At 41.5% G+C, this 20,791-nt stretch overlaps 1 protein-coding gene across 1 annotated transcript in view; it reads left to right on the plus strand.

The window, feature by feature from the left end:
* The window catches only part of ZCCHC24 (zinc finger CCHC-type containing 24), a 116,123-nt gene that overhangs the window by 82,837 nt on the left and 12,495 nt on the right, over positions 1-20,791 (plus strand). The window contains exon 3 of the mRNA XM_075154376.1: positions 18,447-18,611. Coding sequence (XP_075010477.1) covers positions 18,447-18,611 — 165 coding nt within the window. The remainder of the gene's footprint in view (positions 1-18,446; positions 18,612-20,791) is intronic.

Genomic DNA, 20,791 nt, shown 5'->3' on the forward strand with positions numbered 1-20,791 from the left:
ATGGACACATCTATCTCTGTGCAAGTTTGTTTGGTATTAACATTCCACTTCCTTGTACGCTGCAAATTACAATGAATATGTAATTCCACACTTTTTTCTTACATCTCTTTCCTTCATAACACATTGTTATGTTTCTATTTTAATCCACTCTTTCTATTGACTTCACTACAGATTATGTTTACAGTCCTTAAATTCCCTGTCCATGCACTCTGAAGAGTTCTCCTTACTCATTCTTCATATATTTCTAAGCAGCAGAAGAAAATATCTACTCCACTGTTTTATATCCAGTGGGGAATACAGGACAGGCAAGGGAAGGGATTTTCAAGTACTTGAGGACGTGACTTCAGTTCATGCTGTTTAAACCCAAGTCCTAAGTGATGGTTTAGGAATAAGGCACTTAACTGTGGATGCTTTAGAGAAGTGAAGACACTCTGGATTCCCCTTCTACTGCATATGCAGATAACAAGATAAAGGAGGAGGCCTTTCCTGTTTATATCCTGATTTCATGTGCAGAACCATGTCCTTAAAAAGAAGCAGGTGATGGCCAGTCTCTAAAATGATTTCTTGCACATGTTTCCCTGAACACATCCTGGCAACGCAAAGTGTGCTGCCCACAGGCCAGTCTGACAGCTGTAGCATCTTGTTGTACAACTAAAGCACTCCCCACAACCATCAAAAGAGAGAAGAGATTAACAGTGACATGCTTGACACATATTTCTTCCTTTTATCTTCAAGAAGGAACCAGAATGGCTTAGAACACAATTCCTCCTCCCGAGCTGGCTTGGCTATGCCAGCCTTTAGGAAGAAGTCACCTGAGGCAGCATCCCGCCGTCCCACAACCTTCTCTGTCAATTTTCATCAGCTCTCAAAATTTAGTATAGAGCTATTTAACAACAGCTTCACTGATGATCCATGTAGCAATAACGTTATATCAAACTGAACTGTAATATTCACCATTTTAAGGAAAATTCCCTACATTTGCTGAGTGAATTGTATACCTCATGCTAAATGTACATAACATACTCTTTTGTTTTCATTTATGCATGGAAGTTAAATGCCTAATGAATACATTCTTATCTTTCTATATCCTTTTCTCATTGCTGCTGTTATTAATCTTACATTTAGAGTAATTATGTATTATGATAAAATTGTTTCAGCTTCTCAAAACTGATTCAAATCCCATTGTCATTAACACACCCTTGCATTTGATAGCTATTAGAAAGAGCTTCTCTTCCTGAAGACCATACATACTGAGCATACCCCAGTACTTTTAGACAAAATATTTATTACTGTGAAGAGTTAGCAGAATACAAAGCACACATTGGTACTGCTCTCCACCCCAAAGGTAGCTGCGTTTACATACCAGCAGATATACTCTGTATAATTTGGTGATTGCTCTGGAATGGGAGCAAGTGGGAAATAGCCCAGGGTAAGTTATTAATGGCCCACAAAATTCACTTAACTTTTCACTAAAACACAGCGACCTCTGTAGCGAGGTAATAACACAGCCTCATTAGAGGACAATTTAAAATAGAAAGATAAAATTGTCCGAAATTATTAAGCCTTCCCAGTTCTCCATTGCAGCAGTCTTCATAACACAAGTGCCCCAGGGTTAACCACCTCTGCACATCGCTCCGAGCAGAGAGATTTCTAAGTGAGCTCAGTGCTTGTGCTCAGCTAGTACGTGAGGAGGAGTCTGCTGGCTCATTGAGCAAACTGTCAAAAGGGCTCAATCTCTTCCATTGGTGGTTGTTGACATATTTGTCTCCAGTGGAAATGTCCACTGTCCTTCAGCATCCCGCAGGGCTTATTAGGATGTCCAAGGAAGAGCAGGCTTCCCCTGCTTCGTCTTGCTGCCTCTCACTGGTACCTTTAATAGAGCTCAAGTTGTCCCTCACTGCTGGCAAGGGCCTTGTATTGCTAGGTGTTGGACAGGAAATACAAGTGTCTGATATTAGAATAACTGCATCTGTGTATAAAGTAAGTGTAGAGATAAAACCGTTTCTTATAAGTTTAAATTTGCCAAGCAAGAGCGAACGCAGCTGAGCAGTAGAGCTCTACAATTATTAAAGATGGGTCTGCCCATCTTTGGAAGAAAGGCCATTTGTTGCTAGTCAGCTGTCCTAAAAAATAAACCTGAATTTGCCCTGCGACCCCAGCTGAAGACGTGGGTCAATGCAAGGCAGCCCTCTCTCTCCAGTCCGGTCAGACCTGAAGACAAACAGCGGCTCCGGTGGAGTTCAGAGTTTGACAGAAGAACGCTTTCTGTCCCCTCAAAGGGCTTTTCCTGAGGCCCTCTGCCTGTCTCCCACTCAATGAATACTCTCTTTGTTTCCACCAAGTTGACAAATGCCAGCATTACAGAATAAGGATGACATTTCTGCTGCGGTATTAGGGCTGAGAAAGGGGATTATTCTGGCCAGCGCCGCCCGGGAGGCAGCGCACAAGGGAGGCTGCGCGACGCCGTTGTTTGTGCCACGACAAGGAAGCCCTTGAAGGCTGTGGCCAAGACCAAACACAAGACCTGTGTGTGGGGAGACGTGCGCGCGCACTCGAGGCAGCGTCCCCGGCCAAGTCCCTGGCCCCGTGGCACACCTGTGTCAGCTTCCTCCCGAGCCCTCCTCATTATGCCCAAACGCACAAAGAGGCAGCTGCACCGGGGCCGGGGACGAGGAGCCCGCCGCGCTGGCTCGGCCGGGGAGACCGGAAACCGGGACCAGCCGCCTCTTTTGTCGCCTTTTAAAAATCGAGGATTTGTGTTGAGCCTGCGGAGGATAATGAGCCTCTCACCAGGCACACAATGAACTGCACATCCCCCTGAAATGCAGAGTGGATAAAGTTAACTGGTCCTTGGAAAGACTGAAAAAAATAAATCAAGGGGCTAGAAGACGTTTGCTGCTGTGCCAACCTCCGCGCAAGAGTCTGAATCCGTGCCTTACCAGAACAGCACAGCCTTGATGGTACTCCTTGATTTGGGAAAGTAACACCCTTAGTCTCAGAGACCTTATAGTAAGTCAGGTGGGATACACTTGTTTCTGTTCATCTTCTATTTTATCATTCTATATTGATAGAGACAACAAAAAACAAAATCAAGGACTCCTGATAAGGTTGTTGCAATGGTTTGGAATTTTTTCTTCCCCTGCAAGATCAAGGCAAATTGACTCCTGCTGTACGTTTGCAAGCAGAGCAGGCATGAATCTATCCTTAGACTAGCATCTCTCGATGGAAAGAGTATCAGGGTGAAACAGGAAAGGAGAAACAGTAGCAAAGGGGATGAAGAACTACACGCCTCCCTTCCCCACATCTTCATCCCACCTCTCCAGTCATCTTCTGCAGCAAACACTATGGCAAGCATTTTATACCAGATGCTTCTTGCACAATACCCTTTCAAAAATGAATAGTTTCTTACCCTTGAGCAAACAACAGAGAGAGACAGCATCTAGTAAAGACATTCTGCAGTGGCCTGTTCACTGTCTGTGTCAGGAAGACTGCCTTAGACTTTAGAAAAGTTGAAGATGGCCTTGGTCACAAACATGTTCCCATGAAAAGTACTGAACATAGCGCAAAGCCTTGTCATGCCTTCTGTGCCCTACAGCCCCTTGGTGGATCCTCTGCTCTCATGAGGTTTCTATTAGAACATGTATTCATCCTTTCTATTGTTTGATAATGAGCTTTTCACTTTACTTGCCTGTGGGTATTAAAACTGTCTGCTAGGACAAAAGTGGAATCAGATATTCTGAAAAGGGCGATGTGGATAATTTTTACAACAGAACTAGCACCTTAGGGAAAAAAATGCTCCTGAACATGTGCAGTAGCTGAACACCACAGCTGTCCTTCACACGTGCTTTCTGGTGCAGCATGTTCTTCACCAGTAGGAGATCCCTAACTTGATGGTGGGGTATGGTGTTGGTTTGGTTTTTTTCTTGAAAAAATTTCTCCCTTTGGGGAGAAAGATTATTTACTCTGTAAGGCCTGTCCATCTCCAAGTCCATCTCCTGATGTTGCCTAGGGTCAGTATTTGTCAAAGAATATGGAACTAGCAGCTGGCCTCAGGCTACTCCCCCATTTTGGGTCAGCAGCTAGCAACAGATCTGGGGTACGGCCAACATCACGTGCTCAGAGCAGACCCGTGTGAGACTCCTATGGTGACAGCTATTTCCCTCTACACGGGCAGGAAAGTGGTGATTTTCAGGAAGTGAGATTTTAGGTATCCATGATAAGGAAATGCTGTGTGAGAGTGTCTTTGACAATAAAATGCTTAAATATAGGAAATGCTGTCTGGGACCACTGTACAAACACATTGTGAAGGTTGCAAACAGTTGAATAGTTTTGCTTTTTAAAGAAGGAATAGGCAAAGAGGTAATGAAAAAAACTGGAATAGAAATGTCATCTACTGGCATTAAAGGAAATGGTGATTACAACTCACTTGTTTAGACAGTTACCATTTTCTTGCACTTTTCTGACTATATTCTGGTCAAAAGAGTTTCTATTCAAAATTTTTTAACAGCAATGATTATCTTAATCTCAAAGTTCCTGCTACGTAGCTGTACAGAACAAGGCTAAAACATAGGTGTCCAAAAGACTTATTTCTTACAGTACAGCCAGGCAGCCTGATGAGTCAGACATGAGTTTCCTATTTCAACACGTAAGAGATTTTATTTCTCTCAAAAGCCACAGTTATGGACCAAGACATACAACATGCATGGCCTGATTCAACCTATGACCTTTCAGTTTCCTAAAAAGTTTCAGATAACAGTCCTTCTCTTGGCTTGTTTTTTGACAGATTAGAAGAACAAAATAATTAGTAGTGAAGACATAAGGAGTCAGTTAACTAACTTTTTGGCAGAATCTGAATCACTGAAAAGGCTATAAATTTTATTCTGTATCTTTTCTGTGCATCAGTCATCTCCTAGATGCCACTTCTCTTCCTTCAGTCTAGCCAGAACTCTGATGTGAGAAGTCCTCTTCAGCCAATGCTTTGACTGTGTTGTGCTCTCACCCTTCAGATACCTATTAGCATTCTCACTCTGTAAGTATTGATTGCAGTCCATCCTTCCTCACCTTCAAGGCACTGTGTATTTCTGCATGTAATCAAGAAAGATATTATGGAGGGAACCAGTTTATCTCCGTTCCTTTTTGTAAGAGTTTCAGTAAAATGCTCAAAGTTCTTGTAACACTACAAACATCAACCATGAATGTCACAGAATGGTTAACAAAGTTTGGCAGTTGCTGATGCTGTTATGGTAACATGACACAAGTGATTCTTTAGATGATTCAAGCTAGCTTAGCACATAGTGGAAAAAAACAGTGAAGGAACACAGTGGAAAATGCAAATACAACTGCAGGAACCAGATGGACTAGGAAGGGAGAAAAGGATGGAAGAGAGTAGAGGTGCAGATTCATACTGTATTATCACAAACCTCACACCAAAGGATGGTCATCTTTGGGTCATCTAAAGTATAGAATATGCTTATAAGTTTTCACTGCAAACCAGTGGTTATGTTTGAAACAGTGAGACTTTTCTGATTCACTTCAATTAAGATGTTAAAAACCTGGTCTTTCATAGTAGAGAGACTGAGCCTACAGTAGAAGAAAACTCTAGCAAGGGTTTCCTCCCAGACACCTGCACATGCACAGGGATCCAAAGCAAGGGAGCAAGCGAGGAGCTCTCAAGCGATGTCAGGCACGTGAACTAAATAAGTTCATGGGATTTCGGGCTCTTGAGGTGAACAGACTTACACATGGCTGTTGTGGGCAGAAAGAGTGGGTTTCTAAGACTGTCTTCTACGCATCACGCTCATATGTAATCTGGCAGAATTCTTTCTAGAGGAAAGAATACTGGGACCAGAAAAAAATCTCTTTCACATTATTAAACATAATAAACATTTATGCAGTTTAGATATCAGCAGCTGAAGTCATGTTTCATTTTTGGGCTATGCAGGCTCAGAAAGAATGCTGTAATTTAAAGCAGGCTGACTGACTCAATCGGTGTTTTTTGCATGTCATCTTGGAGACAACATGGTGGAGGGGGAAGGTGGAGGGAAGGAGGCTGAGGTGGAGAAAGGGAGGGCGGTTGCTCATCTGGTCTTTATTTCCTTTCCCTGTTTCTTAATAGTTCAAGCAAAGGGCCCATTCCAGCTAGAAGCAATGACTGTCTTGCTGTGGTATTTCATCTTGGAGGAGGACAGGCCACAGCCTGCTCTGTGTGCTAGCGTCCTGGGAGCCTCCACCACTGCGCTGCTTTGGGGTGGGGAGGTTAGAGGGGGTGCGGGCAGTCCTTGCGTTGTTTTTTTTTTACGCTGGGAAGATTTGTAAAGAGGGCCAATGCTTTATCTTTTGCATGATGAATTTCCTAGCTAGAAATCCTTATAATAACTGTATACGTACTTGCCTTCCCTTCTACCATGTGGTTTTTGTTTACTTTTTTTAATTATGTATCAGTGGAGATGTCACAAGCAGCTAATGGAAAATGACATTTCTGACTACTTTAACCAACCGGGTTGTAGGGAAAACATAGAATGTACGAAAGAGAAAACATCTGTTAAGCAGAGCCTTTTAAAAAATTGGCTCAAGAGGCAAGGTCAGGTTCACTGGTGACAGGCCTATAGCAGTCCTTGTTCGAAACCTTATCTGAGACTCGTATAACTCAAGATTCATGCATACTGCTCACTTTTGTAGTAACAAACATTAATTACACTCCCAGAACGTGAAGTACGCTAGTACTGCCCGTACTCCAGATGAAAAATTGAAGCACAGAGAGATCAAATAACTTGTCCACAAACCCACAGAGAGAGGTTGTAGTCAAACCAGAAATGAAGTCCAGGCTTGTGGAGGCCCAGCGCAGTGCCATAACCACAAGACCACATTCTTCTCCTCGTGACATGCACTCTCCTGTTGGATCTTTCTCACTGTAGCTATACCTATTCCTGTGCGCTGCGCAGGATATGCCATGAACCAGGTCTTGAATCCTTAAGGATTTAGTGGGTAGTTGAAAGAGATCCTGTCCCTTTCAGAGGAGAAGGAAGGAAGAAGGCCGAGTTCTTCTAGAAACATCCTTTCCCCTGAAACTCGTCCTTATCGTCTTAACAATATTTCCTTTGCTTTCCAAGAGTTGTTTTGAAGAGATAAAACCTTTACAAGAGCAAAAGCACTTCTGATTCAGCCTAAAAGAAATCCGTCATTATTATGATTCGTACAAATGTGAAGGGAACAAGACAAGAGTGTGTCAGTCCAGAGGGCGTAACAAGCAGCGTAAAGTCAAATCAGAGCAAAACAAGCCATTTCCTGAGTGGTAACACGGCTAGTCGCATTTCATATTGCGTTGTGCAGTCGCATTGAATTAAAATATTCTCTGCTTTGCCTCCTCCTCCTCCCTACTCCCTGTATTCTCAACCTCCCAGTGCAATACCTTCCCCTGCACACTCCCGTGCCCAGCCTGCAGAGAGCACAGCGCCCATCTTTTGGCCACCATCAGAGCCCAGGTCAGAGACTATTCGGGAAACTGCATGGGAACTTGATATGCTTCTTAAAAATTTCTTTCTTAATTGAGGATATTAAAATATCTGTTATATCAGGTTGACCTTGCTGTGGGCTACAAATTGCTAGGATAGAAGAAAAACAGCTAATGCTTTGGGATGACGCAGTTTCATTTGGAAACTGGGCAAAGAAATCAATGGGTTTTTTAGATATATGAATGATGTCAAAGCTTTTAATTGAAATAAATAATTATTTATTGTAATTGCCTCATTAATGTCATCTGAGTCCTACAAACCATTCTGCCTCAGAGGAAAAAGTACCTTAGCATAAAGCAGTGGTCTCTCCTGACATCCCTGGAGATCAACAGACTTTATTTATAATGAACGGGCAAAAGTAGCAGATTCCCAAGTTGAGGTTATTTCTTAAGATCACTGTGGTATTAAAATCCCTCCCAAAGTACTTTCAGCAAGTGTAGCCCAGCAGATATATGGCATGGAGAAAAGCCACAACAGGCCCAGATTTACAAAACCATAAAGGCACCAAAAGATACAGATAGTCATAGAGCAGGATTTTACAAAGCCACTCGAGCAGCAGAAGCAGCTATCTCCCATCAGCATCTACAGTCCTCTTTATATTTAATACAGGCTCTTTCTCTACTCCCCTCTGTAAATTCACACCAAAGTTATATCAAGCTGCACCCAGTATAAGATTAAGCTACAGTAGTTCATGAAGAGCAAGTACTATATGTTTTGCAAGTTGCCATGTCTGCAATTAGAGTTCCGATGCAGCTTTCACAAACAGTTCAAATAGTAGAGACAACATTATTATTCTGCATGTAGTTTGATGCGAAAAAAGCCTCAGATTCTCAGCTGAAGCACAAAACAAAAAGCAACACAAGCTCTATGGTCACCACATAAATTGGAAAACTCCCTGATCCAAATCCTCTTTTGAAAATTTGCTTTGACCAAATAGTGGCACACCCAGTCTAGGCTGGACGGAGTCTTCTCATGCAGTTTCTTTATCTGGACACTTAATAAGGAAAGAAATATCATCACAGGATCTATTGGAGATCTGCAGCTGCATCTCAGCATCATAATTCAGTCCAAATCTTCTCTTCAGGTGGAGACTTTGCATAAGCACATCTCAGAAAAGCAATGAAGCAGAAGGCAACATCCTACATTTTGAATAGGTCTTCAAAAGCACCTGTCACTCACTTAGGTTTGGAATAAAATTACCTCCAGTGACATCCGTCTGCCTTCCTACCTGTTTTGCTTCTGGAAGGGTCCCATGACCTATGGGGAGGCAAGGGGGCTACCAGAGCTACTGCACTGCTTTTTAAAGGACAGAAGATCATCATCTTTAGCCTTGTCAGCTCATCACTAGAGCAGTGCCCCAGCTGTGCCACATTAGCCCTAGGAGAAATCTGAAACCCACATGAAGCCATCTGAGGTGGACCAATTAAACAGGTCCAAAAATACAAGTCTTGACCTCAGCTTGGAAGAGGTAATGCTTGATTATAGCAAGGGTGTGACCCTCACTGCTCCAAAACTCCTATTCCAACTACTGCAAAAATGCCAACATATCTAATATGGTGTGCTACCAGAGAAGAAGGGGGAGGGAGAGAGGAGGAGGGTATTGCCATTGTATGTTTTCAAGCAACGGATGAAGAGGGACAAAAGGGTCCACACATCAGGAAACTATTAAAATGAATACATTCCTAGTTTCTTTATAATTAATTCAGCATGGTCAATTTTGTATCAGAGAAGGGGAAAGAAAGATTTCAACCACTTCCTTTTATCTCAAGCTGTTTGGAAGAATATGATCTTGTAACACTGAAAAGAAGTGCCTCACTGCATCCCAGCAGGCGAGTGCAATTTTAACTCTTCCACATGCCTAATTTGATATGCAAATCCCTATTTTCTATGAGACATACAATACTTAAATTATACAGCAAAGATCCAGGTTCATTTAGGCACTACCCATCCCCACTTTCTAGCACCACTCCCCTTTTTACTTCATATTGCATTAAATAATACATTGGAAACAGTTTTCGCTGCACAATTTCCCTAAGAGCATTTTTTTCAGTATGTTTGCTTCATTGTGAGAGTTAACATTTGGTTCACATTTTGACGGTTGTCTTCACATGCATAAGGACCAGAGACCTATTCTTTCCCTGTTCTTGAAATTTTAGGTTCTCGGTTAGGCTGAGTTATGCAATAGTTTCAAAAGAAGATTCATTAGGCAGCTATTTATATGCTCAAGTAATTCCATTGTTTTCAAAGTCCTACGGGAACAAACGTTAAAGCTGTGATTGGCCACAAGTATAGCTCGTCAGTTTGGGAGCTCTTTCACAATCATTCAGCAAGCAGAGAGTAGCATGCACAGGTAAAATAAGTCCTTGAAGTACAGTTAACCAAGATAATTATTTGCAGCTCTCCTTAACAGAAAATTCAGGTAGGGTTAGTTGAGCTCTGTGGCTCTGAAAGTCTACCACGCACATTCAACACTTGATCATTGCCTGTTGCCCTGTATATAACATGTGACATAACTGAATATACACGCACACTGTTTGAAATGCTAAAACCTGGAAAATTCATGTGAACATTCAGGAAAAATAAAAAATCTGATGTTAGTTAGAATTGTGAATGCAAGGGGAGTTTCACCTTCCATTAAGACTCCACTAACAAGCTTCATCTAGAGATAACACGTTTCTGTGCAATACACTATGCACGCAAATTTTCTTCTATGGAAAGGATTGACTGAAATTTTTGTAAGTGTTATTTGCTTGGTATGTTATAATAGCACTTAGATGGCCCAGATGAAGTTCAAGGTTCCATTATGCTACACAAGCTATATGACCATACGTAGCCCAAAGTGATTATACAATGCCACAAGAACCCCCAAAATGGCGGGGAACAGCAAAAGGATCTCTCCCCACCCCCCCAAATGAAGAGCTGAGGTACAGTCTGATTACATGACCTGACCAAGGTCAGGCAGGAAATCTGTTAGGGTTACATACTCAGTCCAGGGATTGGAAGTCCAACACCAGTCCTGTCACCACATTACCATTCTTCCCAAATATTTTTGTTACACTGCTTGCTTGTGTCAATACCTCCGAGTCTTTTTTTATTAAGACAGAGGCCTATGAAAACAGCATACTATTATTTAATCAATACAGTTTTTTTCTCAGACTGTATGGTACTGAGCTTTTACATGTTTTCTGTTTCTATACTAGCTGTGGAGTGATGACTAGGATTTGCAAAGAAGGAAACCCACACTATCAACTTCTCAGACCATTCCGTGTTTAAAAATTGACACATCAGATAGTAACTAATATTTGGCAATTATGCAAATATTATGCTTTAAACTGACTTAGCACAGAATTGAGTATTATATATCTTTGGCCCAAGGATGGTTCTAATGATCAGCTCGACTAGGCATTTTGTAGCAGAAGAAAAGCCTTTGTTCCAAAAAGCATGGCTAGGATACTGAAAAATCTGCAAAACCAGATTTTGATTTAAATGTTAGAGTGTTTGCCAAGCCAGCTTCTTGGATTTCTAGACTTTGATCAGCATGTCCATGACAACCATGCCTATTGCTTTAATCATCATCAGAAACCATGTGCATGTTATTAGTAACAAATACGGCTAAATCTTACTCTTGGTTTACCGTTGTAGAAATGAGATAAAAAAATCACAGTTAACATACAATATGTTGACAACACTGATTTTTCAAAGCAACCAAGAGATACATACTCATATATTGAAATGACAAACATAAAATTGGTCTTCTGCCATTTCAAAATTTACCTGTAAAAGTTCATTGACACAGCTTCATCGATATACTTTTAAATGTTTCCCAAAGAGTAAGACTTGGGGAATGAAAATGTTTGTAACAGCAGAAATAGGGTATTTGTTCAAGCAAAATAAAAAGACTAATGTTATTTTGGATTGCGCACTACACATACTCGCACCTTTTGTTTAATGCTCTGCTCCTGGAGAATTGTGTTCCATTCTGAACACCACCTTACTAGAAAGACACTGGCTGCGGGGCCAAGAAAGTAGAGGACTATATTTATGCTCAGTAGAGGTACATGTATGAAGATGAAATAAAGGAAGGAGAAATGTGTGTAGGAGCAAACTTCTGTATACACTTGACTCTGAAATTACCGTCCACATAAGGTGACAGAATATACTACTAGCAAGAGCACAGTATATGGTGACCCCCTGGAGCAGCAAGCAGACACACAGAGAGCCTAAGCAGTCTTACCCACTTCTAATTTTATCTTTCTTTGGGAGGCCAGGCATCAGCTCCAGCAACTCATTGTCCCCTTTTCCTCAGTCCAACACACTGACGGTGAGCAGGAAGGCTACAGTACGCATACTGCCCTAGAGAAGAGGTGCTGAGAAATCCTACCAACCTTAGCAGATGCCTGACTGTAACAGTTTCATTATTTGGGACCTCAATACAAAGCCACCTCCTACTTTGATCAGAATTTAAGAGCAGAAGTGGTACAAGTGTGATAGAAGGTTTCAGATCAGCAATAACAACTGATGATCTTTAACTGCCCTAAAGAATGAGCCTGTTTCTATGAATGCAGTGGTGTAAATTCCTGATGCTTCCAGTGACGATAAAAGCCATAGAGTAGACTCCGCAGTCAGAGGCTGAAGTAGCCCTAAGCCCTGTGACAGACAAGACCCCTAAGAAAATCCCAGTCAAATAAAACATGTACTGGCCTCCTCTGTTAAGCTACACAAATAAGTTTTCAAGCTCTCTTTATTTTTCAGCCATGTCTTGCTCAGATACAATTTTATTTGTTATAAATCCTTAGTCTGGAATATCCAATACATCTAGAAATTCCATAATATCTATTGTTCAGTAAATCAAATAGAAGTTTTTGTTTAAATAGTAATGCTATAAATGAAGAGTCTGCTTTCTGACAGTTATCCCCCTTTTCCTTTAACTGACCCGTATCAACAGTTCTCATCATATCACTAATACACGAATTATACTAGAGACAAGAAGGCTGAAACAAAGAATTAATTTGGTTTCTGTATCCCCTAGATGCTCTTCCTCTATTGCATGTACTAATTAAAGATGTAGCGACAGTTCATTTAAATACCTCAGAAGTCTCCAGTGTCACACCTCAGCAATATCATACACCAGCAACATGGACTACGCTCAACAAGGAAAAATAGACCAGCTACATTAGAATTCATTTTCTAAACATAAACCTCTGTATCTGCCTACGTATTCTGTTGATATTCTGATTTAAATGAATACAAAAGTCAGGAAGGACAAAGAAAAAAAGTTGACCAATCTATGGATTCCCTTTTATGTGCCATTTTGGCATAAGCATGCAAGTGTGTCCTCATTCTCTACACAGAGCTGAGAAAGGTCAGAGGACTTCCGTGAATTTCCCAACACTCCTCAACTTGCTGCAGAGTCAGGACTAGAATGCCAGGACACCCAGTACACCAAATCAGTCCTAATAATTTCTTTATCCTTTTCTAATTGAACATTATGGGTATGCTTTATCATCATCATTTCATCTTTCTCAAAACTATACACGTAGAGTAGCGCAAAATAAGAGTGCGAGGGTTTTTTAATGCCATCTCCTAGTTGTGCTGACTTACAATTGAGAGTGTCAGAGGGCTCACATTTCAAAATAAAACTTCTGCCGCTTCCCACTCCTGCAAACCACTTGGGAGCCGGTCAGTGCGTCAAGCTGTTGTTTGCTATTATTGCTTTTCTGCTTTATTTGGTGAAGCATCTTATAAGCAGACCCCTACAGAGTTCTTCTAGGAAGGAGACCCACTACCAGTGTCATGCTGACTTTGTCTTCCCCCTGTCCTGTACGCCTTTCAGCTGTGTAACACAAACTTGGGGGAAGATGAGGGGAAGAGCAGCGTTAAATACATTGTTCCTCTGCATTTCACTTTGAGGGAACTCTCTGCCTGTTGTTGTTTATAAAGAATCTAGTTTTAAGCAGGGCATGTGGGGGGGTTTGTTTTGTTTTTGCTGACTCGGCAAACTGATACTTTGAGAGAATTGTCTGGGGAGAGCAGAGAGTCCTTTATTATGTCCGTCACTGCCAAGTGATTTGGCAGATTCCTCCATGAGATGCACAATCTGATAGGTTGTGAGAGAGCTTGGCTGGCCAGTTACCAGCAGAAAAGCTCAACTTAAACACTTTTAAAGTCTTACTATGGCCAATTTGTGGTTTTGGCTGAAGAAAGGAAGAAGATGAAAAATAGAGACAGCTGGGTGTCAGTGAAGGATGCAATATCAATGTCATTTTTGTTGCTGTGCCACACAGAAAATGCTGGCTTTGTATATATGTTGGATCTAGCTAAAGAAAACACGTGCACTGGCTAGGTAAACCTGCAAGGATTGTTTCATTTGTCTTAGCATTTGTCTGGAAGACCGAGCTGATGTATCGCTGTCTCATGAATCAGAGGGCAAGGTCCTTTTGTTTGGCTAACTGCTAGTGGACAGAGGACCTGGCAAGGGCTTTTACAGAATCCATGCTGCTTCCCAAATTCAAGGCCAGAGGGAGTCCCCTTCAGCCTCAGCACTAACACCACCAGTCCAAGACTGGCTTCAGTTTGTGCCTGAGGGCCATGAGGAAGGAAGGGCCTCTGGGCCACCAGAGCTCCCAGCCCAAGGGCACCCTGGGGAAGGAAGGCTCTCCCTTCTGCAAATCCCGTGCTGATTTCCAAAGTCAAAGCAGCCCAAAGAATCTGTTATGTAGGCCTAGATCTGGACATTGAGACATACTTCAAGTAATAGCTAGTTTCTGGTTCTTCTCAAAAAATCTGTTCGGTTTTGATCATCCTCAAAGACCTACCTGTCCTGGCTGCATTAAATAATCTTTGAAATCATAGAATCATAGAATCATTAAGGTTGGAGAAGACCTCTAAGATCATTGAGTCCAACCGTCAACCCAACACCACCATGCCCATTAAACCATGTCCCTAAGCGCCTCATCTACACGTCTTTTAAATAGTTCCAGGGATGGTGACTCAACCACTTCCCTGGGCAGCCTGTTCCAATTTTTAACCACTCTTTCAGTAAAGAAATTTTTCCTAATGTCTGAATGAAGATACATATAGCTGTTGGAGAGCCATGTAGTCACATAGCAGGAGAAATTCTGGGAGCTTTGGTTTTACAGAGTAAGCCTATCAAATCAGCGTTTAAAGCATAAAATTGTCAACTCCCCAGACAAAAAGAATGCTGAAAACAAAAACCTTGTTCACATTACTGTTTGTAACCTAGTTTGAATATTATTTCAAACGTGGTAAGATGGAGGTTCCACCGAGCTTTGGCAACCAAGGGTAGAAACGAGGACAAAGACTACCTGAGCCTAAAGGCGACAGGACAACATATGTTAACAAGGTAACGTATTTTGCCATTATGAATAGGGGCATAACTTTGCCAGGTTAACTTGGAACATAAAAAAAATCCCTATCTGCAGAAAGAGTAAGAAAAGATAATGCTCAGTGAGGGAATTGCAGGACCTAAACATCAACTGAGGTTTACTATTAAATACCATTCAAATCAAGCTGGGGTGGGGAGGGAATAGAAGGTTAATGGTTTAAACAAGGTAAATCCCACATTTTGTAAAATAAGAGCCTTTAGGTTAATACCAAAAGACAAAATGTGTCTTCTTGCTCTTTTTTAGCACTCAAGTTAAGAAAAATCTTTGGTGAAAACAGTTCTTGCCCTTCAGCTGGATGAGCACTGAGACACCTCTGTCACAGAGCGACCGGGTGCTCGAGCACCCTGCTGGGCAGGGCTGGCTGCTTCTGCGCCAAGGAGCAGGCTGTTTCTTGGAAATGTTTATGCAATTCAGCTGTGCTGCTGCTGAAGCCACAGACACTTAAAAAAAAAGAACAAAAAAAAAAAAGAAAAAAAGAAAACACCCAGCCTCAGACCTCTCAGGCCATTAGTGTATCTCACTCAGGTTTTGCCTTCCACCAAATACTGTCAAATACCTGTTTTGTTTGGACCTGAAGGGTGGAGGGAGTTGGAGAGTTGCCTTCGCTGCTGTCAGTGCTTCCTAATGATGTTTCTCACTAGAGAAAATGAGCTTGTTTGTTTGAGAATCCAAATTCCCTGTGGGGCACAGTTTGGGAAACTGAAGATATGGGAAGGAAAATAATATCTGTTAGGGCAAAGTATAAACATCCATAAAGCAGAATAGCAAAACACCTACGGAGAATGTTGTAGCTTTGCCAGCAAACTAATTAAAGTCACTGACTGAGGAGGGAGCTGTAACAGCTGAAAAGTCAAAATAAAAATAAATCAGAAGTTTAGTCTAGCAATTATAACAGGAAATTACCGCCAGAGTCAGGGCTCCTACGTTCTTTTCCTGGTTCTGCTTCCGATTTACTGAGCAAGTTGGAGAAGCCAGATTTTAAAAGTAGCTTCTAATTTGGAAAGCCTCCATTTCTGATGCCCAGCTGTACACACAGAGGACTTCACCAGTTAACATCCTCAGTGCCCTCCTGTGCATTTGTGAGGGCAGAGCATTTCCGGGCATTGGCGTCTCTGAAGTCCGCTACCTGACCTGGAGAAACCTACAGTTATCGGCCCGCACAAAGTGGCCATCTCTGAAAGTTTCCCCTGTCTGTGAATTGTGGCTAGCACAACACATTGCTGTGGGAGTCTGATATTTAAATGCTCTTTATGGCTGGCATAACATATTGCAGTGGGAGTGTTATGTTTAAATACTGTTCATAAACATTTACAAGACTTCTCAGACACCCTCTGTCTCCAAAGTCAGTGCTATTACTTTTGGAAATAGTGCACTCAGTGACCTGCACGTTTTCTGAAAGGACTGCTTCTTAGTAGGGGTAATGAAGCTGCATTTCCAGGTCTGACTGCAGGAGGAGTTTAAGTAGAGTGCCACTGAAACTGAGAATCAGAAATAACTCTTGTCTTCTGTTCAATAATGTAGCCCCAATTGAAACTACAAATAAAGCAATCTGTGATGCCTCAGGAGGAGGGGGAACATCTCTCAATCATGGAAGCTCTCTGTACACAGAGTTCCTATTCAATTCCATGAGAATTTCTAAATGAAGAGAGCATGTGGCTCCTTCTTACACTGACTTGAGTTGTGCTACAAATTCCTCAGAGGCAGAGACAAATTAAGTGTCCAGAATAAAGATGTCTCCATCAATTTTCCTAACCTACATTCAGTTACAATCTCGCACCCTTATCAAGGGACACCATGGATCAGAAGATTACATTCTGGGTGCCTGCCAGCACTCATTTAGTCATGGAAGTCCAAATGTTTCTCATTATACCAATGAACACTTTTTTTTCATCTGTGCAATACTTCTGTAAATATGTGTGTCCTAATGTCAGCTTCATCTTTGCTATGAGCCAGAATATTTACAGTGGCTTGTCAGATTGAGTGTCATGAAGCAAATTATTGTAGATGTTTGCCTATTTGTAATGGAGGTTGCTACTGCATCTGATCTTTTAAAGAAGAATATTGCTATGCTGAGGAATAAGCATGAAAAACAGAGAATGTTGTTTACTGACACTCCAGAAAAAAAAGAGGCCAGAGTAGGTTTGGGGTCCTCCTGCTCCTCTTCCACCCGCCAGCGAGCGGGATGGAGTGCACTCAATGTTCCTTTCCTGCTTGCTCCCACGTGCGACCCTGGAGGTAACACAGCATACACCATCTCCATCAGCCACGGGAGCTCGAGTCTCAGAGCTCCTGCCAAGCTCACGTCTTCTGCCAACCACCTGCTTTTTCAGCCCATGTTTTCACATAGAAAACAATTTGGACCTACACACTGAGAAACCGTACAAGCTCCCGAAACAAAAACAAACTCTTTCCCAGCATGACGGGTCATTTAACTTTTGTAAACTTCATCTGGGAACCTTAAAAAAAAAGCCGCAGAGGCGTGACGTAAATAAATGACAAAGAATCCTTTGATAGGTGATCATACCATTCTGCCCCTATACAGGCGAAGTGTCTCCCCCTGGGCACCAATAAATAAAACACAGCGAATACATAGGCAGTATTTCAACACCTGCTAGAGACTCTGGGAAAATGGCTTCATCTTTACAGCTATCTTCAGGACAGCTGTATGCAATACTCTCATCTTCACCTTAACATATGAGCATATTATGTACCTTACTATACTTTTGTTAAGTACAACACACAGTTTTAGTGAGTTTGTTTAGAAAAAATAAAAATGGTATTTGCCTAAGGTCATTGTCTACTCTACTAGCTTCCCTAGATAAAAAGGCTTTCTTTAGGGGACATTTAACATTTAGCTATCACAAAAGTCCGTTGGAGAATCCCTTCCTAATTCCTTCAAAACGTAGAAATCGGTGAAACCGTTTACCAAGAGCAAGAGACCAAATGAAGTTCATGAAATTAATGATTTCCACTAATCAAAAACATGTCTTTCCTTCATCCTCAATCCCAGTTTGTGCACTCCCATATAATAATGTATATCCACATACTAATGGATTGCCAATATTTCATTGTTCAGAGGCTGTACAAAGCTGAATTATAAAAAGTTTTCTTAATGATAGGTTCTAGTGCGGAATAGACAAGGATCTAGTTAAGAAATATAGTCCTTTACTAGTGAGCTACTTCTCCAGGTGCTGTATATAATACTAGCAATATGTACTCAATAGAGATAATCTTATCATAACGAAATGGATATTAAAACTATTGCCAAAAGCGCATGGGCATATTTCTAAATACCACGATCAGTGTCACTTACAAGTCGTCTTGAACTTTTGAATACTTTTTACACGATAAACTCTCAGAACTGTTAAACTCTAGCTTTAATATATGAACTGTTCGTTAAGGAGATATGACCTTCATGTCTGCCTGCAGTATCTTCTGCCCAAAGTTTCCTAATTAAAAAGACTTACTTTTCCACTAGTCTCCCACACCCCTTTTTGGTCATTCATTGCTACTTGCCGTTGTTTTGTAGGCTCGTCCAAAAGGAGAAGGCCTGACTCCATACCAGGGCAAGAAACGCTGCTTCGGTGAATATAAGTGCCCCAAATGCAAGAGAAAATGGATGAGTGGAAACTCCTGGGCTAACATGGGACAAGAATGTATCAAGTGCCACATTAATGTTTATCCTCACAAACAGGTAGGAGAAGTGCAGACCTGCTGGCTTACAGGCTTGGAACTAGGAATGCTCCTGAGTTTGTAAAGCATGGGTAAGACTTAAACAGGACTTGACGTGGACTACAACACGCCACAAAAAATTGTTTCCCAGATGAGCTGCTGTTCTCAGTCCTGGAAATCTGGACTGGTGTCATCAGAGTTGCAAAATCTGAATGTTCTATCTTTCAGTAAAAAAACCTCCAAAACAAAATCTTTGCCTGCCTTTATTATAGAAACAGACTGTGGGGCCTTATAACCTGAGAAGGAGTAAAACAAGTTCAGCAGTGGCAATGGCCCTCCTAGTTCTTCTGATTCTCTTCATATTTACACCAATTTAATGTTTCATTTCACTGGTGTCAGTGGAGTTATTTCACATGTGTACTACTTTTTTCACCTGAAATTCACCTGAAATAAGATTGGATTTGGTCAAGGGGCTATGTCTATTTATAAAGATTAGTGATAAAAGCGAACAATACTAAGATGACTCCTGCCTACTGAATTCCTTGGTTAATGACAGTAAAGCAAGCCAGCCTGGTAAAAGAGAGGTTTCTCGGTTTCCATAATACCAAGTGATGCCTGAGCAAAGAACTTCAAGAGAAAGCCTTTTATTAAGCTGAAAGAGTCAAGTCTAAGAAGTAGCTCTGCTAGGAAAGCTGTCTCTGCCATCCTGTCAGCCATAGCTCACATGGCACACACAGCCTTTCTTCCTGCTCCCTGCAGATTGCAGTTGCATCTATCCCTTGAGGTAATGTCCTGCATTTCCAGCTCACAATGGGAAAACTGACTGTCAGTTCCTGCTTGTATCCCACCAGAACTGGTCACAAGCAGTCAACCAGCTCAGTGGTCTCTAGTGGGGGACAGACAGACCGACTGCATGAGCTCATACGCCTTGTTTTCTTGACAAACCAGGCTACAGACTGGCTGTCAAAGCTGAATTTTCATCTAGAAAGTCACTTTTGACAACCTCATGAAATATAAACTTCGCCATCATAGAAAAATTTGAGGGGGATTTTGCAACATTGCAGAAAATTGTTATGGATGGAAAAAGTGAGAATTATTTTAAAAGAGTTTGGGAGGTGTGATTTGCCTCAGGTGTAATTCATCCTAGCTGAATCTTAGTAATAAATAGAGCTCTGCATGGGTCAAGTTACCTGCTGCCCATTCAGAGAGACTGCTGAAACCATAGACAGATCATTTGGATGTACTTGCAATAGATGCAAAGGAAATTCCATCAGGAGCCTTAGGTGTCTCATTAGTTACCTAAGTGCTTGCAAAATTCCTATAAAAAGCTCTTTCCGTGGGCTCATAAGGAACATTCCATACCATTTCATGACATTTTGGAGGGGAGGGTGTCAGGAAAAAAGAATCCTAAAGGAGGATACTGTGACTTTATGATGATGAAAAGACAGAGCAATATTGAAATTCATTGCAACAAGCAGGAAGAGGAGATACAAATATGTTTATTAAGCTTTATTCCAGCCAGGAATATCAAATCAACTATATTTTTTCCTCTTGTACACATATTCATCTAATTCTAAGAGCAAGATTTGGCTCAGTCTCTATGGCAGCATTGCATTCCAAAATGCAGCCAAAATATTGACTTAGAATTGCTAGTACCTTGAAGCAACATGAATTGCAGTTAAAATGTAGTGTTTGAAGCCTGCCACGCTTGTGGCAGAAGCCTTGATTTAAACTTGACATGCTTCACCACAAGATGATCATCCCTTCTTTCCATCATGGGATTTTTTCTACTTTACAATGAACTTGTACAGTTCCCTGGCTGAGACAGGGAATATGTTTGTTTCTGTTGGCCAGTTGAGATTATGTGATCCATTCCCCTTTTTCTGGGCTAATACCACTCTGATTGCAAACCTGAAAACAAGAAGTCATCTTTAGAAACTGCAGTCTAATTTCCCTGACAAAACGGTGACTGGAAACTATATTGCAAGTAAAGAAAGCAAGGACCTCTCTTTTTGTGGAAGCATATATATGGAAGGAAAGCTAAGCAATTTTCTTTCACTAATTTACATGAGAATCTCAAAGCTTCCAAGGTCTCTAGTTCCTTGCCTCTGTTTAGACAGCTTGTGTAGACAACTGCACCAAAATCCAAGCTGAGCAATGAAGTCATTTATCACATGCATGGAAGTACAGTCATGAGAAATT

The sequence above is a fragment of the Calonectris borealis genome, chromosome 7, assembly GCF_964195595.1.
Source record: "Calonectris borealis chromosome 7, bCalBor7.hap1.2, whole genome shotgun sequence".
NCBI classification, from domain to species: domain Eukaryota; kingdom Metazoa; phylum Chordata; class Aves; order Procellariiformes; family Procellariidae; genus Calonectris; species Calonectris borealis.